The sequence below is a fragment of the Zootoca vivipara genome, chromosome 12 (assembly GCF_965207765.1).
Source record: "Zootoca vivipara chromosome 12, rZooViv2.hap1.1, whole genome shotgun sequence".
Classification (NCBI taxonomy): Eukaryota; Metazoa; Chordata; class Lepidosauria; order Squamata; family Lacertidae; genus Zootoca; species Zootoca vivipara.
This window is the reverse complement of record NC_142595.1, coordinates 45,197,177-45,213,594: the sequence shown is the minus strand read 5'-3', so window position 1 is coordinate 45,213,594 and position 16,418 is coordinate 45,197,177. Positions and strand designations below refer to the sequence as shown.

Genomic DNA, 16,418 nt, shown 5'->3' with positions numbered 1-16,418 from the left:
GTGGTGGGAGGCTGCATAACTTATTTTTGTATAGCTGCTGAATATTCAACTTGCAACATTCTGCATGAAAGGCAGGTGCTCTGCCTCTGAGCTACGGACCTTCCGTGGAGGTCACACTTTATTGAATAAACAGTTACTCCATTTACCCAGGAAACCAAAGAAACTTTGTGTAGGTGTGAAGCTGTTTGTGGGAGAGACCAATAAAACTCACCTTCACACGTTGTACCTACTAAAATTTTAATCATTAAACTGATTTCAAGCTGATTTGTGTCTGTATTGTATAAATATAACTAATTTTATAGGATTTTTTCCTGCTAATTTCCAAACAGGCACTAAGGTTTGTATTTATTTATTTCATAAAAATAATACAATTTTATTGATTTTCACAAAATCTCAAACCAGTTTAAGAAGAAATGCTATTGTGAGTGAAAACAGATTGCTTAAACCTTTCTTAAATCTTCCTTCGTATTAATTGATCCCTGCTGTTCAGTTCAGGTCTCAGCAGAATGATGTAGCATTTTGGGGAAAAGATGCAACCCAGTAACCCAGCACTGGAGGCCAAGATGGAGAAGATCTCCACAGCCACCATGTGTTTCCCTCTTGTGCTCAGGTAGGTGGGAACAAAAGAGATCCAAACACTGCAAAATGCTAACATACTGAAGGTGATGAACTGGGCTTCGTTAAAACTGTCAGGTAACTTGCGGGCCAGGAAGGCTACAATGAAACTAGCAATGGCCAAGAGGCCCATGTAGCCCAAGACACAATAGAACATGGTGACGGACCCAACGTTACATTGTGCAATGGTTTCTTCAGCTACTGAATTCATGTCTAGCTCAGGGAAAGGAGGAGACGTTGTCAGCCACAGAGTACAGATACCAACTTGAATGAGGGAACCTGAAAGGACAATGGAATGGGCCAGTCTCTTTCCCACCCATTTCTTCATCTTGGATCCTGGCTTTGTGGCTATGAATGCTAGAGAAACAATGGTAGTCTTTGCCAACACACAAGAAACAGCTATGGAGAAGATGATGCCAAAAGCAGGTTGTTGGAGAAGGCAGGTCACTTTCCCAGGTTGGCCGAGGAAAAGCAAAGAGGAGAGGAAGCAGAGCAGGAGGGAGACCAGGAGAGTGTAGGTGAGACCTCGGTTGTTGGCTATGACTATGGGGGTATCATTGTGCTGGATAAAAATAGCCAACACCAAAGCAGTAATCAAAGAACATAAGACACTAAGTGAGGCTAAAGTGATCCCCAAAGGTTCTTCATAGGACAAAAAATGTATAACTTTGGGGATGCATCCATTTCTCTTCTTGTTTGGATATTGATCTTCTGGGCAATTGAAACATGCATCCATATCTGAGAAACATAAAGAAAAACTTAGCTAGAAATTCAGTTCCGATTCATCTGACCTAGCCCATTGAATGAACCATGTATTGTGACAAATTGTACATTATGGCTGTTCCACCACAGCAACATTGGCTGCCGAGACACATTTGTGGCACATTGGCCATGAGAGACAGCCCACCAACCAGCAGTGAACATATTGTCACATTTTAAAGTGGTATGAGATGGGGAGGTCCACTTTAGGGTCCAACATAAGGCGCAAACCTTTTGGTTTGATTCCCAGCCCCTGTAACACTTGTTCGTTCATGCAGGGGCCTCTCTATGCTCCCTTTCGCTTGCAGCCTGCCAGTTGCTATCTTTTGAGGAGGCGCATTCTAGCCTATCATGGCTTTCCCTCCTTTGCTGAGGCTTTTGGTTTTTCTCCCTCCCACAATCATAGTTTGATTTATACCAGAGGACTCTTGCTTCCTCTAGTGAAGCAGCAATTAATCTTCTAGCACAATTGCAAAGCAAGGCAGGGTCAGGTAGGGGTTCAAATTCAATCGGAGACCCCAGATTGTATGAGAGCAAATGCTTCTGTTTGCTGGCCTGAAGCTTTTCCTTTCATAGCTCCTTTTAATTCAGGGTATGCATACACCCCCCAATTCCTCCTATTCCTTAGTTTGCTAAGGGAAGTGGGCTCTGCTCCATAAGTGACCATATAGGCAAGGGTTGATTAGTTTCAATTTACCATGAACAGTTCCCTCCTTCTCTTAGAATGGCAATGGTGCCCACCTGAGAGGTACCAGAACTGAGTTCTTCTGAGTTCTGGCTGAAATAAAGACCTATATGTCACCCAATAGCTACAATTCTGCCTTTTAAATTTATCCTCCTCTGCTGATCTTGTTATGTTCACTATATAAAAGTGACCCAGCTCAAGCCCTGCCTGCTTCTCAGTCTTTTTATTTGGTAATCAGGATGCAACAGCTTTACCTACCAGTCTGGTTTGAAATCTTCCCCTCTGGGCATGGAGCACAATCATAGCAACAAAACTTTTCCGCTTCCTTCCTTTTCTTCTGATGACCAGAGTGGCAGGGTTCATTGCACAAAGAAAGGGGGAGCACCTATAGAAAGGAGTAGGGGGTGGAAGAGCTTTCATATATGTCACCCACAGAGCCATCTTAAGCTTCAGTAATGTGTGTTAAGTGTGTTAAGAAGGGGGCATTATTTTAGTGCACTTTCAAGGTAATACTGATTTCAAAGTGGGAAAAGGGAGATTTGCCATATCAATTTACCATCATATTTCTGAATCCACTAGACATTATTATTGTTCTTTTTATTCCTGTTGTTATTTAGCAGCTTTAAACTAATAACTCTCTGCAGTTCGTAACTACAATCCGTACCTGGTTAAAACTTTGGTGCCATAGAATTTTGTCCTCCTCGATGATTAACTCTTTATCTCCTCTATCACTGAGACCCACCCATCCAACTTTCACTCTCTGGAAAGACGTGTTTGCGAATGTGACCAAATTCATGATATCAAATCCTCCTCTCATTTCCCTGTTATCATTAAATGATACCGTTTCTCCCGCTGAGTTGTTAAATGAAACACCTTGAAGAAAGGAGTTGATCTATTTAAAAAGAAAAAGAAGAATCAAACTATTTGAGGTTCCCAACTGAAGCAGATTCCAAGGTCAAGTTATAAGACGAAATGTAAACGAGCAAGGGAGTAACCATGTCTAAGATGCAGAATATTTATACATCTGGTTTTTTTTTTACATATGAGAAGAGGGCCAGTAAAGGGGAGCATCTCCCTGGTTGAGCATCTCCTTGCATGGAAAGGGCCCAGATTCAATCCCCAGAATCTTCTGGTAAAACTCGGAATCTCATCTTGTCTCGAACTCTGGACAGCCCAAACCAGACAGTGTACACAATACTGAAACAGAAGGTTGACAGACCTCATCTTGTATAAAGCAACTTCCTGTTCTCCTCCTGTTAATCAGTTCATTGACATGAGAATATTTGGCTCTGCAACATTACCTGCCAAGGCTGCAGAGATGGAAATCCAACACTGTAACCAGCGGTCACTGCTCTGTGCAGGGATCTGGATGAGTAAATGGCATGCAATGCATGAGCTACAGCATAGGCAGCATTGTAGATACTGTAGCTCTGCCCAGTCATGTGCATTTCAAAAACACCTGCAGGGAGACTATCCAGCCTCTCCTCTCCAGTACACGTTCCATCATCCATGACAAGCATACTTGGATCTGGAAAGAGACAGTCAAATGCCTGCTCCCAGAAGTCCTTCCAAAAGCCATCTGCTTTGGTCCTGTGTGTTTGGATGTTCTGAAGGAATTGGTTGAACTTTGGGAGCTCTTCTGAGTGAATTGTAAAGCAAAGAGCACCTTGGAACAGCTGAAAATCCCAGGTCCTCTGGTGTCCGGTTGATACAAAATCTATCTGGGCTGTCATGATCCAGACCTTCCCAAATGTTATGTTTTGCTTACCTCCAATATCTTGGAAAAGTGAAACAGTTCTCAGCCATGAAATTGCCCCATAGTCTCCATAGAATATAACTGCAGTGGCCTTTTCATCTACGAGACCTTCATCAATACTTCTCATTATATCATACATTCCTTCCATATTATCCATATGAGCTTGAAGTGGGATTCTTTTTGTGAAGGCTGAACAGATCCCATTGTTGGAAAACAATAGCTCCAGGGTCCTCAAAAAATATTCCCCACTATTACTATTCACAACGAAGAGCCCAACCCATATCCATTTGAAGTACTGAAGTAACTGGATAATCCCTACATATTGATGGGCTTCCATTGGGACCATGCTATAAAAGGTTGTCTGCCTTGATTGAATCTCCTCTGAAGCAAATGAGCCATAGGTGAGCTAAAAGAAAATGATAATTTAGGAGAACATTTCCTAAAGATGGTTGAAGGTGGAACTCGAAATAGTAATGGAAGAAAAATCCTGGCTCAATATTTTTTAGTTATCTGAAAGTAATGGAATTTCTGGCTATTTCTTTCACACACTAATATTTCACTTTTCCTTCTGAATCAAAGAATGTCAAATGAAACTTCCCCACATTCCCCTATGCACTGATTCTACCTGTGGAGCCCTGTAGAGATTTAAGACATCTGCCATGTAGATAGAGGTGTCAGAAGTAAGTCCTCCAATCACAGCGATCAGGTTTTTCTGAGTGTCACATTTGTAGTTGGGGACAAATATTTGCCATTTGAAGAGAAGGTCCAAAGTGGTTCGATAGGTCATTCTTGCATCAAAGTAGCTGTCATAGATGTGGAAGCCAAGGGTGACATTGGGCAAGATCTTCGGATTGTCATTGATCTCTTTTATGGCAAACACAATGGCCAGGATGTTCTGATAGAACTTTGTTGTTACACTGTCAACAGGGAAGATATAAAAAGGGAGGGAAAATACTTTAATGCATGAGACCGTTATGTCCTCTTCCTATTCAAAAAACACATTCAGCCAAAATCTAAGGGATGAAAGTGGAGAGCAATTGTATTTGTGATCTGCAGTGTATCTTTGACACACCTGCTCTTTTCTTGGTTTCTCCTCTGCAATTTCAGCACAAAGCATCCTAGCAGAATGAACTTTTTCACAGTCTTAAGAGTGATTTGGTATCTTTACATTAATTATGTTAATTCCATTGCCTGCAGATTTTGGCATTTCATTTCCCTTTCGATGGCACACCTGCACCATGCTTTTCTGCATTTATATATCCATATTTATTTCTTTATACCAGAAACTATATCACTGAAGAAAACTTTGCCTGTTGATGGTGACAGAAGTTCACCCAAGCTTATTTATGATACTACTACTGCTACTACTACTAATAATAATGTATTTTTATTTATTATATTAGTATATTACCCTTCTCTGGTAGATCTAAGTGCCGTTCATAACTTAAAAACAGAATGCAACATCACATAATACATAAAAATTAGAACAAAAAAAGAAGAAAGAAAATCCGCTAACCGATACAACCCTTCATTAACAGTTTTTGGTGTCACAGGAATACTCCATGCTTTTATATTTACTGTACATTGTTTTTAATTAGCTCTCTTCTCAAATGTATATATAAGAGAGAGAGAGAGAGGGGAGAGAGGAGAGAGAGAGAGAGAGAGAGGAGAGAGAGAGAGAGAGAGAGAGAGAGAGAGAGAGAGAGAGAGAGAGATTAACAAAGCTGAAGTGTAATGCTTATAACTTCCTTGGCTGCTTTGGTAAGAATGAAAGGGTGTAGTTACAGAGATTGGAGGAATGAATGTTCAGACGAGCTTCATTTGCTTAAGGCTAGCTCACTGACTTCGGTACCATCCTGTAGGCTGAGACCATGTACTGCTAATGTGCCCATTGTTCTTATCAACACATTTTCTCTTTTCAGGTAATATAGGATTGGTTTATATCCCTTTCATTGAGGGGCATATTATTGCTTACTGTGGCATGTCAAACAGGTCCTGAGAAGGATGTTCCCTGAATAATAATTCACTAAAGTAGTAAGTGATCTGAGAAGCAATCCCACCAATGAGGAGGTCACCTGCCTGGTACCATTCATGAGGCACAGAGATTGGATCAACGGCAAGGCACTTCATTGTCCTGCACATTGTGTGAGGCAGCAGCAGCAGCAGCAGCAGCAAGTGCCTCACCATGGTAGCTTCAAAAAATCTCTTGGAAGATGCAGGTTCCTCTGTTTCCAAATACATCTCCTGTCTGACTTTGACTGTGTTGGTGGTTGCACTTTAACTTTCTCTTAAACATCAGCAGACGTAGAAATATTTTGAATATGAACTTAAATTATTAATAAAACTAAATGAGAATAAAAAAGAAGTGTTGACAGTAACAAAACCAGTAAAACCTCTCTCTCATCACTATGCAACACTCCTAAATCTCACTGGCACAGGAGCATATTTAATGCTCTTACTATGCTGGGTTGTTGACTGTTTTCAGATGTCCTTAGGAAACCCCCGAGAGCTCTGTCTAGCTGAACAAATTATTGTGTGCAATCTGGATAATTGAGGAGGGAGATAATTACTTCATTGGATCTTGGACTTTGAGTGGCACTTTTGATCAGAAACGTATCTTTAAAAATTCAGATAGAAAAAGGAGGTTGAGTCTGCTCCTTGAAGGACTGAGACAGGGGAATTTAAGTGCAGAGTTCTATGGTGAGTAAACACCCAACAGAAAGTGGTAGCCTATAGCACAGCCAGCATCTTGCCTGAGGACATAAAGAAATGCTATACAGCATAGCTGCCAAGTCTCCCGTTTTCCCCGGGAAACCCCCGTTTTTATTTACCTTTTCCCGGTGGTCCCCCATATCACTTCATCTCCCGTTTTTCTCCGTTATTTTCTCCTGCCGGCGGCCATTTTTCCCCCTTTCTGATTTGCCCTTCTATGGGCACAAAAAATGGCCGCTTCAAAAGTCGCATCTACGCATGACCGGAAGTGCGTAGCTGCGACTTCCGGTGACAGCGGCGGCCATTTTGGTGCCCATTGATGGGCGGGGCGACACCGGAAGTTGCGTCAACACACTTCCGGTCATGCGCATATGCTACTTTTGAAGCCGCCGGCGGCCCTTTTGGGTGCCCATAGAAGGGCAAAGCGACACCGGAAGTTACGTCGACGCAACTTCCGGTGTCACATGGCAGCCGGTCCCGGATTCTGCAGTCCGGGACTTGGAAGGTAAGCTATACAGTGGTACCTCTGGTTAAGAACTTTATTCGTTCCAGAGGTCCGTTCTTAACCTGAAACTGTTCTTAACCTGAAGCACCACTTTAGCTAATGGGGCTTCCCACTGCTGCCGCACCGCCAGAGGGTGATTTCTGTTCTCATCCTGAAGCAAAGTTCTCAACCCGAGGTACTATTTCTGGGTTAGCGGAGTCTGTAACCTGAAGTGTTTGTAACCTAAAGCATTTGTAACCTGAGGTACCACTGTATCCCCAAATGATTCCATAGTCTAAAAGCAAGAAATATGATCTTTTTTTATCTATCATCTATCTATACAATGGAACCTCGGTTTATGAACACCTCAGTTTACGAATTTTCGGTTTACGAACGCCGCGGACCCATCTGGAATGGATTAATTCACTTTCCATTACTTTCAATGGGAAAGTTCGCTTCAGTTTACGAACGCTTCCGTTTATGAACAGACTTCCGGAACCAATTGTGTTCATAAACCAAGGTACCACTGTATCTATATCTATTTGTTGTTGTCGTTTAGTCGTGTCCGACTCTTCGTGACCCCATGGACCAGAGCACGCCAGGCACTCCTGCCTTCCACTGCCTCCCGCAGTTTGGTCAGACTCATGTTGGTAGCTTCGAGAACACTGTACAACCTTCTCATCTTCTGTCGTCCCCTTCTCCTGGCGCCCTCCATCTTCCCCAGCATCAGGGTCTTTTCCAGGGAGTCTTCTCTTCTCATGAGGTGGCCAAAGTATTGGAGCCTCAGCTTCATGATCTGTCCTGCCAGTGAGCATCTATATCTATATCTGTCTGTCTGTCTGTTAACATAGAAGCCCCCCCTCCAATAAAATTTGATTGCCCCCCCTCAGTTGATGGGCATGGCCATTCAAATGCTATGTGTGTGCCGTGCCATGTGATTGATTATGTGGGGTAGCGCTTACCTTCCCCACCCCAATATTTTATTCAAGTTGGCACCTCGGTCAGGTAATAATTTTATACCCAATGTTTTGAGAGTTTCTCCACAGTATAATGTGTGGGTGGCCCACCAGGAGTCCACAGCTGATGTGGCACCCACAAAAACCTTCAATGACATTCTGAGGAAGGACCCCAGACTCTGAACTTGGGGGGGGGGAAATGGAAGTGAAACTCACAACTTCATCCACCCCCAACTCCTATTTATTGCAAAGACAGTTCCAGAGTGGACAAACAGAACATTTCAAACCATAGCACATGTAATAAAACACAATCATTTTTTTAAAAATCAACTCATAAAATCAGAAAACCTGATACATCAATGTAGGAACCCAGATCAGGTACTAACACTCAATGAATACCTGAATGGAAAAGGGTGGTTATCATATTGAAATCAACAATATGCATGTGATTTAGAGAAATTTAGCCTAATCTGCAGCATTCCAATACCAAGATTCAGTCATGGAGCAGGTCCTCTTGGGAGACACCTGAAGCAAGCATGTGGTGATATGAACTAAGAAGGAAACGAAAATGCAAGGCAAACTGTCTGGACAGACTTTGTAATAATTTAAAATTGAATAACTTTGACTAATATTATATGAATGTATCTCCTCCCAGCCACTTTGTACAAGAGATGTTAGGGCACTTGTTTATTGATTTCATAAAAAAATTATACAATTCTATTGATTGTAAAACATCTCAAAGACTATGAAAAATGTTATGATGAGTGAAGACGGGAGGACTCCTGAAACACAGAAAAAATCATGAGGGTTGGTTTTTGTTTTTTGTTTTTTGTTTTTTTGAAATATGAGTATATTTCAATTTGTCTTGGAAACGAAAGATGGATTAAAGTTCAAAAGAACAAGAAACGGAGAGAGATGATACTGAGTGTTTTCTCCAAACACAACTTCTCTTTGTTGAAAAACTCTTCCAAAGAAAAGAAATAGAAAGAATCCACAACACATGGAATAAAACACAATTTTTGTTTTTGTTTTTTCAACTAATAAAATGAGAAATTCTGATACAGTAATGAAGGAACCCATCATAGCTGTCAATATCCAAAGAAGGCCTGAGTGGAAAAGGGAGTCCATTATATCACAATCAAAAATATTTATGTGATGTACAGAAATTCAGCTTTTTAAAATATCCTTTAAATACCAATATATCATCATGGAACAAGTCAACATGTGAGACAGCTGAACAAAGTATTTGGTTATGTACCGTAACAGGGAAATTGAAATGCACCTTAAACTTTGTAGTGAAATGTAATGATAACTTTAAAATGAATGTCTATAACTAATGTTGTGTGCATGTATTTTCTCCCAACTGCCTTCTTCAACAGACATTGGGGTATGATGAGGGCAGACGAATGGCTTAATCCTTTCTCCATATTAATTGATTCCTGCTGTTCAGTTCTGGTCTCAGCACAATGATATAGCATTTTGGGGAAAAGATGCAACCCAGTAACCCAGCACTGGAGGCCAAGATGGAGAAGATCTCCACAGCCACCATGTGTTTCCCTCTTGTGCTCAGGTAGGTGGGAACAAAAGAGATCCAAACACTGCAAAATGCTAACATACTGAAGGTGATGAACTGGGCTTCGTTAAAACTGTCAGGTAACTTGCGGGCCAGGAAGGCCACAATGAAGCTGGTGAGGGCCAAGAGGCCCATGTAGCCTAAGACACAATAGAACATGGTGACAGACCCAACATTACATTGCACAATGGTTTCTTCAGCTACTGAATGCATGTCTAGATCAGGGAAGGGAGGAGACGTTGTCAGCCACAGAGTACAGATGCCAACTTGAATGAGGGAAGCTGAAAGGACAATGGAATGAGCCAGCCTCTTTCCCACCCATTTCTTCATCTTGGATCCTGGCTTTGTGGCTATGAATGCTAGAGAAACAATGATGGTCTTTGCCAACACACAAGAAACAGCTATGGAAAAGATGATGCCAAAAGCAGTTTGTTGGAGAAGGCAGGTCACTTTGCCAGGTTGGCCGAGGAAAAGCAAAGAGGAGAGGAAGCAGAGCAGGAGGGAGACCAGGAGAGTGTAGGTGAGATCTCGGTTGTTGGCTATGACTATGGGGGTATCATTGTGCTGGATAAAAATAGCCAACACCAAAGCAGTAATCAAAGAACATAAGACACTAAGTGAGGCTAAAGTGATCCCTAAAGGTTCTTTATGGGACAAGAAATGTATAACTTTGGGGATGCATCCATTTCCCTTCTTGTTTGGATATTGATCTTCTGGGCAATTGAAACATGCGTCCATATCTGAGAAACATAAGAAAGGTTAAACAGAAATTCAGCTCCAATTCATCTGACCTATAACAACAAGCTTCGGGTTATGATGGCATCAGGCCAGGCAGTCAGCTCCAGAGCTCCACAGATTTTAATCGAGTTTTAATTGATTTTAACTTGTTTTAAACCAAGTATTTTATTAACTACCAAGTGTTCTTTTAACCTGGAAGCTGGAGAGCAGAAGAATGTTGAGCTACGAGATAACAATAATTAACAAACTTGGAGCTTATCTGTTCTGTTAGCATCCCATTTATCAAGTGAAAGCGTGGAAGGTGGCTCCCTGACCCTACGAAGCTGAGCCCAAGTCACTCCCCGGAGGAGGAGGGATGCAGAGATAATTTCCCATACCAAGTCTCCTGCCCCCCCCCCCACAACTACAGGTATATCACCTGACCTCTCCAAGTATACTGGGCCCCCATCGTTCCGCCTGGACACTGAGGTCCAGCTCTGAGGGCCTTCTGGCAGTTCCCTTCCTGCGAGAAGTGAGGTTGCAGGGAACCAGACAGAGGGCCTTCTTGGTGGTGGAGCCCACGCTGTGGAATGCCCTCCCATCAGTTGTCAAAGAAATAAACAACTATTTGACATTTAGGAGACGTCTGACGGCAGCCCTGTTTAGGGAATTTTTTAATGACTGATGTTTTAATGTATTTTAAATCTTTTGTTGGAAGCCGCCCAGAGTGGCTGGGGAAACCCGGCCAGATGGGTGGGGAATAAATTATTATTATTATTAATTATTAAGTGGTTTGTTTTCTGTCTGCAGAAACTTTGATCCTTATACTGCAACAGCTAATAGCATTGCAATTAAAGTGGACTCCAACAAACCCTTGACCGGCAAAGCCTGCATGGCAATCAAGGGGTTAAAATTGCAGCAGATGCTGGCCAAGCTGGCACTCTTGGCATCAACAGGACAGCCAGAAGCAGCCGGCATTTCTAACTACCACTGTGTGCTACAGAAAACAGCAACTCCTCTTAGAAATTCATAGAAAGTGGTTAAGGAAACTATGACGAAATGGGCAATGGACTTAGGGAAACCCATCAAAATGGAAAGCTGGGAAAGTATCTGGAAGGTATCATGGAAATTCACGGCATGAGAGGGAATTGGGGAAAAATTGATCAAGATGTTTTATAAGTGGTACCTGACGCCAGATAAAAATCACAAAATGTATAAAGTTAAAGATAATTGGTGCTGGAGATGCCAAAAGGAGGTGGGGACCTTTCTACACGTATGATGGCATTGTGAAAAAATAAAACCTTTTTGAAACGAGATATTAGAGGAATTGAATAAAATATTTAAATATAATATAAAAAAAACTCCTGAGTCTCTCTTATTAGGAATGATAAACGAAGAGATATCCAAACAGGATGAAAAGGTATTTCTATATGCAGGGGCACCGGCAAGAATTTTAATTGCCAAATTATGGAAAAAGCAAGAAATTCCTAGTATTAGAGACTGGCAAGAAAAGGTGATTAGTTATGTAGATCTGGCAAAATTGACAAATTCAATGGGGGGGTAGCAATAAGAAATGGGGGGGGTAGCAATAAGAAATTTAATTACAACTGGGAAAAATTTGGGGAGTATCTGAAAACAGCTCTGAATGTCAGCTCTGAATGTCTGAGCTGGACAAACAGAGACAGATTCTGCATTTTGCCACAATAAAGCAGTTTAGCCTTATTCAATGGCTTGTGTGTGTTGTTCATCAAGCTGAGAGCAACCGCAGATAATTGCACTGGCTTTGTCCTTGCTCTGGGGGCGACAAATGCTAACATGTTATAGGCTTTTTTGATTGAGGATTTGTGTATTGAATTTCTGCTCCAAAACTGACCAGATAGGCAAGGATTCAATTTGTGTGACCCAATGGCTACAGTTCTTCCTTTTGAATTTATCCTATTCTGCTGATCTTGATGTGTTCACTAAATAAAATTGGCCCAGCTAAAGCCCACCTTGCTTGTCAGTCTTTTTATTTGGTCATCAGGATGCAAGAGCTTTACCTACCAGTCTGGTTTGAAATCTTCCCCTCTGGGCATGGAGCACAATCATAGCAACAAAATTTTTCCCCTTCCTTTGTTTTCTTCTGATGACCAGTGTGGCAGGGTTCATTGCACAAAGAAAGGGGGAGCACCTGTACAAAAATGAGAGAGGAGTTCGGAGTGAAGGAGCTTTCATATTGGTCACCCACAGAGTCACATTATGTTTCAGCAACTTGTAATAGGATTTATGCACCTACATATTGAACCTTTAAGCACTTTTCTTGCTCTGTTCGGTTCTTCTGCTGTGCTTTGTTTTTGTTGTTTTGAAAGCAATATTAGCCCTGTTTGCGAAGGTAACTTCATTATCAGCGCACTGTCAATGTAATATTGATTGCAAAATTGGAATAGAGGGATTTGTAATGTCAGGTTTGCATCATGTTCCCACCCTTTGGACCTCCTGTGGAATGGGTGCATAGAAAAGGGCCTCTGACTGCAGGATCTCAGACCATTCATATGGGGGAGAGGAATCCCTTGAGATATTGGGCTCCTCTGCCAAATCAGGAACTTTGAACTGAACTCAGAAAGTAATTGATATTTGGTGTAGTCAGGTCAGGATTGATGTTATGTGCTCACACAGTCTTGCTGCAGGGAGCATGCTAATCACTGAATTGTCAAAGCCCCCCACCCTTAATACATTGAAATAACCTAATTTTAAGGTTACCAGATTGTACGCAACAGAAGGCCACTTAAGCCTCAAGAAGACCAGGGCACCTCCCATCTATTCTGTCTAGGATGGCACTAACAGTGCTTTAATCCTGTTGGGATTCAGCGTCTGTTTATTAACTCTCATACACTCCATTCCGATGCATTCCAAATCTCCAGATGAGTGAGCAGGTTCATATAGATGTAAAACAACATGGTGCAGAAAGAAATAGTCCGCAGAACACAACGCATGGGGCAGAACCACACTCCTCAAAAACCACCCTCTGAAAACAACCATCTAAGGAGGACATCCTGAAGGATGTCGTGATTGATGCTATCTCTAGGTGTTGAGGTCATATACAGAATTAACATGGAAATGCACCCAATCTCTCATCACACAGATTGTCCAAAGAAGTTTCCGTGTCAAAACTGAGCCTAAAATGAAATTGAAAGGGACCCGGAAAATCTGTTTTATCCATATCCCATTGGCATGTCCTGTTAAATGCATTTAAACATTAGCCAGATCATGATAGTTGACCAGGAAGTCCATGAATGTGACTGATTAGACCAGGCATCCCTTACCTGCAGCCCTCAAGATGTTTCGGCCTACAATTCCCATGATCCTTATCTAACAGGACCAGTGGTCAGGGATGATGGGAATTGTGGTCCAAAACATCTGGAGGTGCGAAGGTTGGGGATGCCTGGATTAGACAGACTGAGAAGGGATGAAGGACTTGAAATCAATCATGGGGGGCGGAGGCATAGAAGGAGCAAGATCAGTTTTCAATATTCAGCAAAAAGAAAAAGACCTTCTACCTGCTCTCCAAGCACTCTTAAATATTTTTTGTACCCTTTCTTGCAAAGCAATATCAGACAGAAGAGGAAATGGCAGAAAGTTTCCACCGTTTCTGCAGAGAGGTTCCCACAATCCCTACCTGGTTAAAACTTTGGTGCCATATAATTTTGTCCTCTTTGATGATTAACTCTTTAGCTCCTCTATCACTGAGATCCACCCATCCAACTTTCACTCTCTGGAAAGACGTGTTTGGGAATGTGACCAGATTCATGATATCAAATCCTCCTTTCATTTCCCTTTTAGCATTAAATGATACCATTTCACCAGCTGAGTTGTTAAATGAAACGCCTTGAAGAAATGAATTGATCTGTTGTTGTTTTAAAAAAGAAGAATCAGATTATTTGAGGTTCCCAATTGAAACAGATTCCAAGGTCAAGTTACAAGATGAAATGTTACGAGACGAAATGTAAACTAGCAAGACTGTAACCATGACATACCCTCCAACATTTCTCTGATGAATATAGGGATGTCCCATTCCATAATGACAACTTTACTATTGAGCACTCCTGGCAGCTTCCAACATATATAAAAACATAATAAAATATTAAACATTGAAAAAAAGCTTTTCTATACAGGATTGACTTCAGAGGGCTTGGGGATTGAATAACTCCATACCCTCTAACATTTCATCAATGAAAATAGGGACATGCTAAGGAAAACTGAGACATTCCAGAATCAAATCAGAAACTGGAATGGCTTCCCTAAATCCGGGACATCCCTGGAAAATAGGGGCACTTGGAGGGTCTGCCATGACTAAGATGCAGAATACTTTGCCAGCTCTTTTTTTAACATACGAGAAGAGGGGCTATAAAGGGTAGCAGCTCCCTGGTTGAGCATCTCCTTGCATGAAAAGGGCCCAGATGCAATCTCCAGAATCTTCCGGTGACACTGGGAATCTCATATTGTCTCAAACCCTGGAGAGCCCAACCCAGACAGTGTACACAATACTGAAACAGATGTGAGGCCTAACTTAGTATAAAGCAACTTCCTGTCCTTCTGCTAATCAGTCCATTGACATGAGAATATTTGGCTCTGCAACATTACCTGCCAAGGCTGCAGAGATGGAAATCCAACACTGTAACCAACAGTCATTGCTCTGTGTGGAGATTTGGATGAGGAAATGGCATGCAATGCGTGAGCTACAGCATAGGCAGCATTGTAGATACTGTAGCTCTGCCCAGTCATGTGCATTTGAAAAACACCTGCAGGGAGACTTTCCAGCCTCTCCTCTCCAGTACACGTTCCATCATCCATGACAGGCATACCAGGATCTGGATAGAAACAGTCAAATGCCTGCTCCCAGAAGTCCTTCCAAAAGCCATCTGCTTTGGTCCTGTGCATTTGGATGTTCTGAAGGAAGTGGTTGAACTTTGGAAGCTCTTCTGAGTGAATTGTAAAGGAAAGGGCACCTTGGAACAGCTGAAAATCCCAGGTCCTCTGACTTCCAAATGATACAAAATCTATCTGGGCTGTCACGATCCAGACGTTTCCAAATGATGCATTTTGATGAGGTCTATTATCTATTATAAGGACAGCAGTTCTCAGCCATGCAATTGCCCCATCTGTTCCATAGATGATAAGTGTACGGGTCTTTTCATCTGTGAGAGCTTCATAAATACCGTCCATTTCAGCAAATGTTTTTTCCATGTCCTCTAGACGAACTTGAAGTGAGATTCTTTTTGTGAAGGCTGAACAGATTCCATTCTGACTAAACAATGGGTCCAGGATCCTCAAAAATTGATCTCCGCTGTCATATTTTGCAACAAAGAGCCCGACCCACTTCCATCTGAAATACTGAAGTAACCGGATAATCCCTACATATTGAAGGTCTTCATTTGGGACCATGGTGTAAAAAGACTTCTGCATTGATTGACTCTCCTCTGAAGCAAATGAGCCATAGGTGAGCTAAAAGAAAATGAAAATTTAGCAGAATATTTCCTTAAGAAATTTGTAGGCACAATTCTAATTATTATTTTTTTAAAAAATACTGGCTGAATTTCTAGTTAAGGGGAAATAATGCAATTTCCAGGTTATTTCTCTTTTACACATATTTCTCTTTTCCTTCTGAATCAAAGATTGTCAAAAGAAATTTTCCCCCATTCCCCTATGCACTGATTCTACCTGTGGAACCCTGTAGAGACTTAAGACATCTGCCATGTAGATAGAGGTGTCAAAATAAAGTCCCCCAATCACAGCCATGACGTTTTTCTGAGTGTCACATTTGTAGTTGGGGACAAATATTTGCCATTTGAAGAGAAGGTCCAAAGTGGTCCGATAGGTCATTCTCGCATCAAAGTAGCTGTCATAGATGTGGAAGCCAAGGGTGACATTGGGCAAGATCTTCGGATTGTCATTGATCTCTTTTATGGCAAACACAATGGCCAGGATGTTCTGATAGAACTTTGTGGTTACACTGTTAATAGGGAAGATATAAAAAGGGAGGGAAAATACTTTAGTGCATGAGACTGTTATGTCCTCTTCCTATTCAAAAAACACATTCAGCTAAAATTGTATTTGTGATCTGCAGTGTATCTTTGACACACCTGCTATTTTTTTGGTTTCTCCTCTGCAATTTCAGTGCATGA

The 16,418-nt window shown here is 41.7% G+C and overlaps 3 protein-coding genes across 3 annotated transcripts; all 3 read right to left on the bottom strand.

Moving 5' to 3' along the window:
* Positions 1 to 451: 451 nt before the first annotated feature.
* On the bottom strand, positions 452 to 4,161 carry LOC148684086 (vomeronasal type-2 receptor 26-like). Its single transcript, XM_088655705.1, has 4 exons — positions 3,361 to 4,161; positions 2,724 to 2,951; positions 2,318 to 2,444; positions 452 to 1,353 (listed from the first exon to the last, which is right to left on the bottom strand). The coding sequence occupies exons 1-4, from the start codon at positions 4,159 to 4,161 to the stop codon at positions 452 to 454; spliced, it is 2,058 nt and encodes a 685-aa protein (XP_088511831.1).
* A 5,217-nt stretch (positions 4,162 to 9,378) lies between these two features.
* Positions 9,379 to 14,092, bottom strand: LOC118095721 (vomeronasal type-2 receptor 26-like). The gene is made up of 3 exons (XM_088655695.1): positions 13,913 to 14,092; positions 12,301 to 12,427; positions 9,379 to 10,280 (listed from the first exon to the last, which is right to left on the bottom strand). The coding sequence occupies exons 1-3, from the start codon at positions 14,090 to 14,092 to the stop codon at positions 9,379 to 9,381; spliced, it is 1,209 nt and encodes a 402-aa protein (XP_088511821.1).
* Positions 14,093 to 14,832: 740 nt separating this feature from the next.
* LOC148684085 (vomeronasal type-2 receptor 26-like) lies at positions 14,833 to 15,678 on the bottom strand. The gene has a single exon (XM_088655704.1). It carries the CDS (start codon positions 15,676 to 15,678, stop codon positions 14,833 to 14,835), a length of 846 nt encoding a protein of 281 aa, XP_088511830.1.
* Between the last annotated feature and the right edge of the window lie 740 nt (positions 15,679 to 16,418).

Bases quoted from the DNA above. Each gene is read 5' to 3' on its own strand.
- LOC148684086 (XM_088655705.1), bottom strand. From the start codon at position 4,161: ATGGTCCCAATGGAAGCCCATCAATATGTAGGGATTATCCAGTTACTT. The intron at 2,952-3,360 runs GTAATGTTGCAG...CTTTTTAAATAG, and splicing joins CATCTCTGCAGCCTTGGCAG to ATCAACTCCTTTCTTCAAGG. The intron at 1,354-2,317 runs GTAGGTAAAGCT...TATGTTTCTCAG, and splicing joins GAAGATTTCAAACCAGACTG to ATATGGATGCATGTTTCAAT.
- LOC118095721 (XM_088655695.1), bottom strand. From the start codon at position 14,092: ATGGTATCATTTAATGCTAAAAGGGAAATGAAAGGAGGATTTGATATC. The intron at 12,428-13,912 runs GTAGGGATTGTG...ATTTTTGTACAG, and splicing joins GGCACCAAAGTTTTAACCAG to GTGCTCCCCCTTTCTTTGTG. The intron at 10,281-12,300 runs GTAGGTAAAGCT...TATGTTTCTCAG, and splicing joins GAAGATTTCAAACCAGACTG to ATATGGACGCATGTTTCAAT.
- LOC148684085 (XM_088655704.1), bottom strand. From the start codon at position 15,678: ATGGTCCCAAATGAAGACCTTCAATATGTAGGGATTATCCGGTTACTT.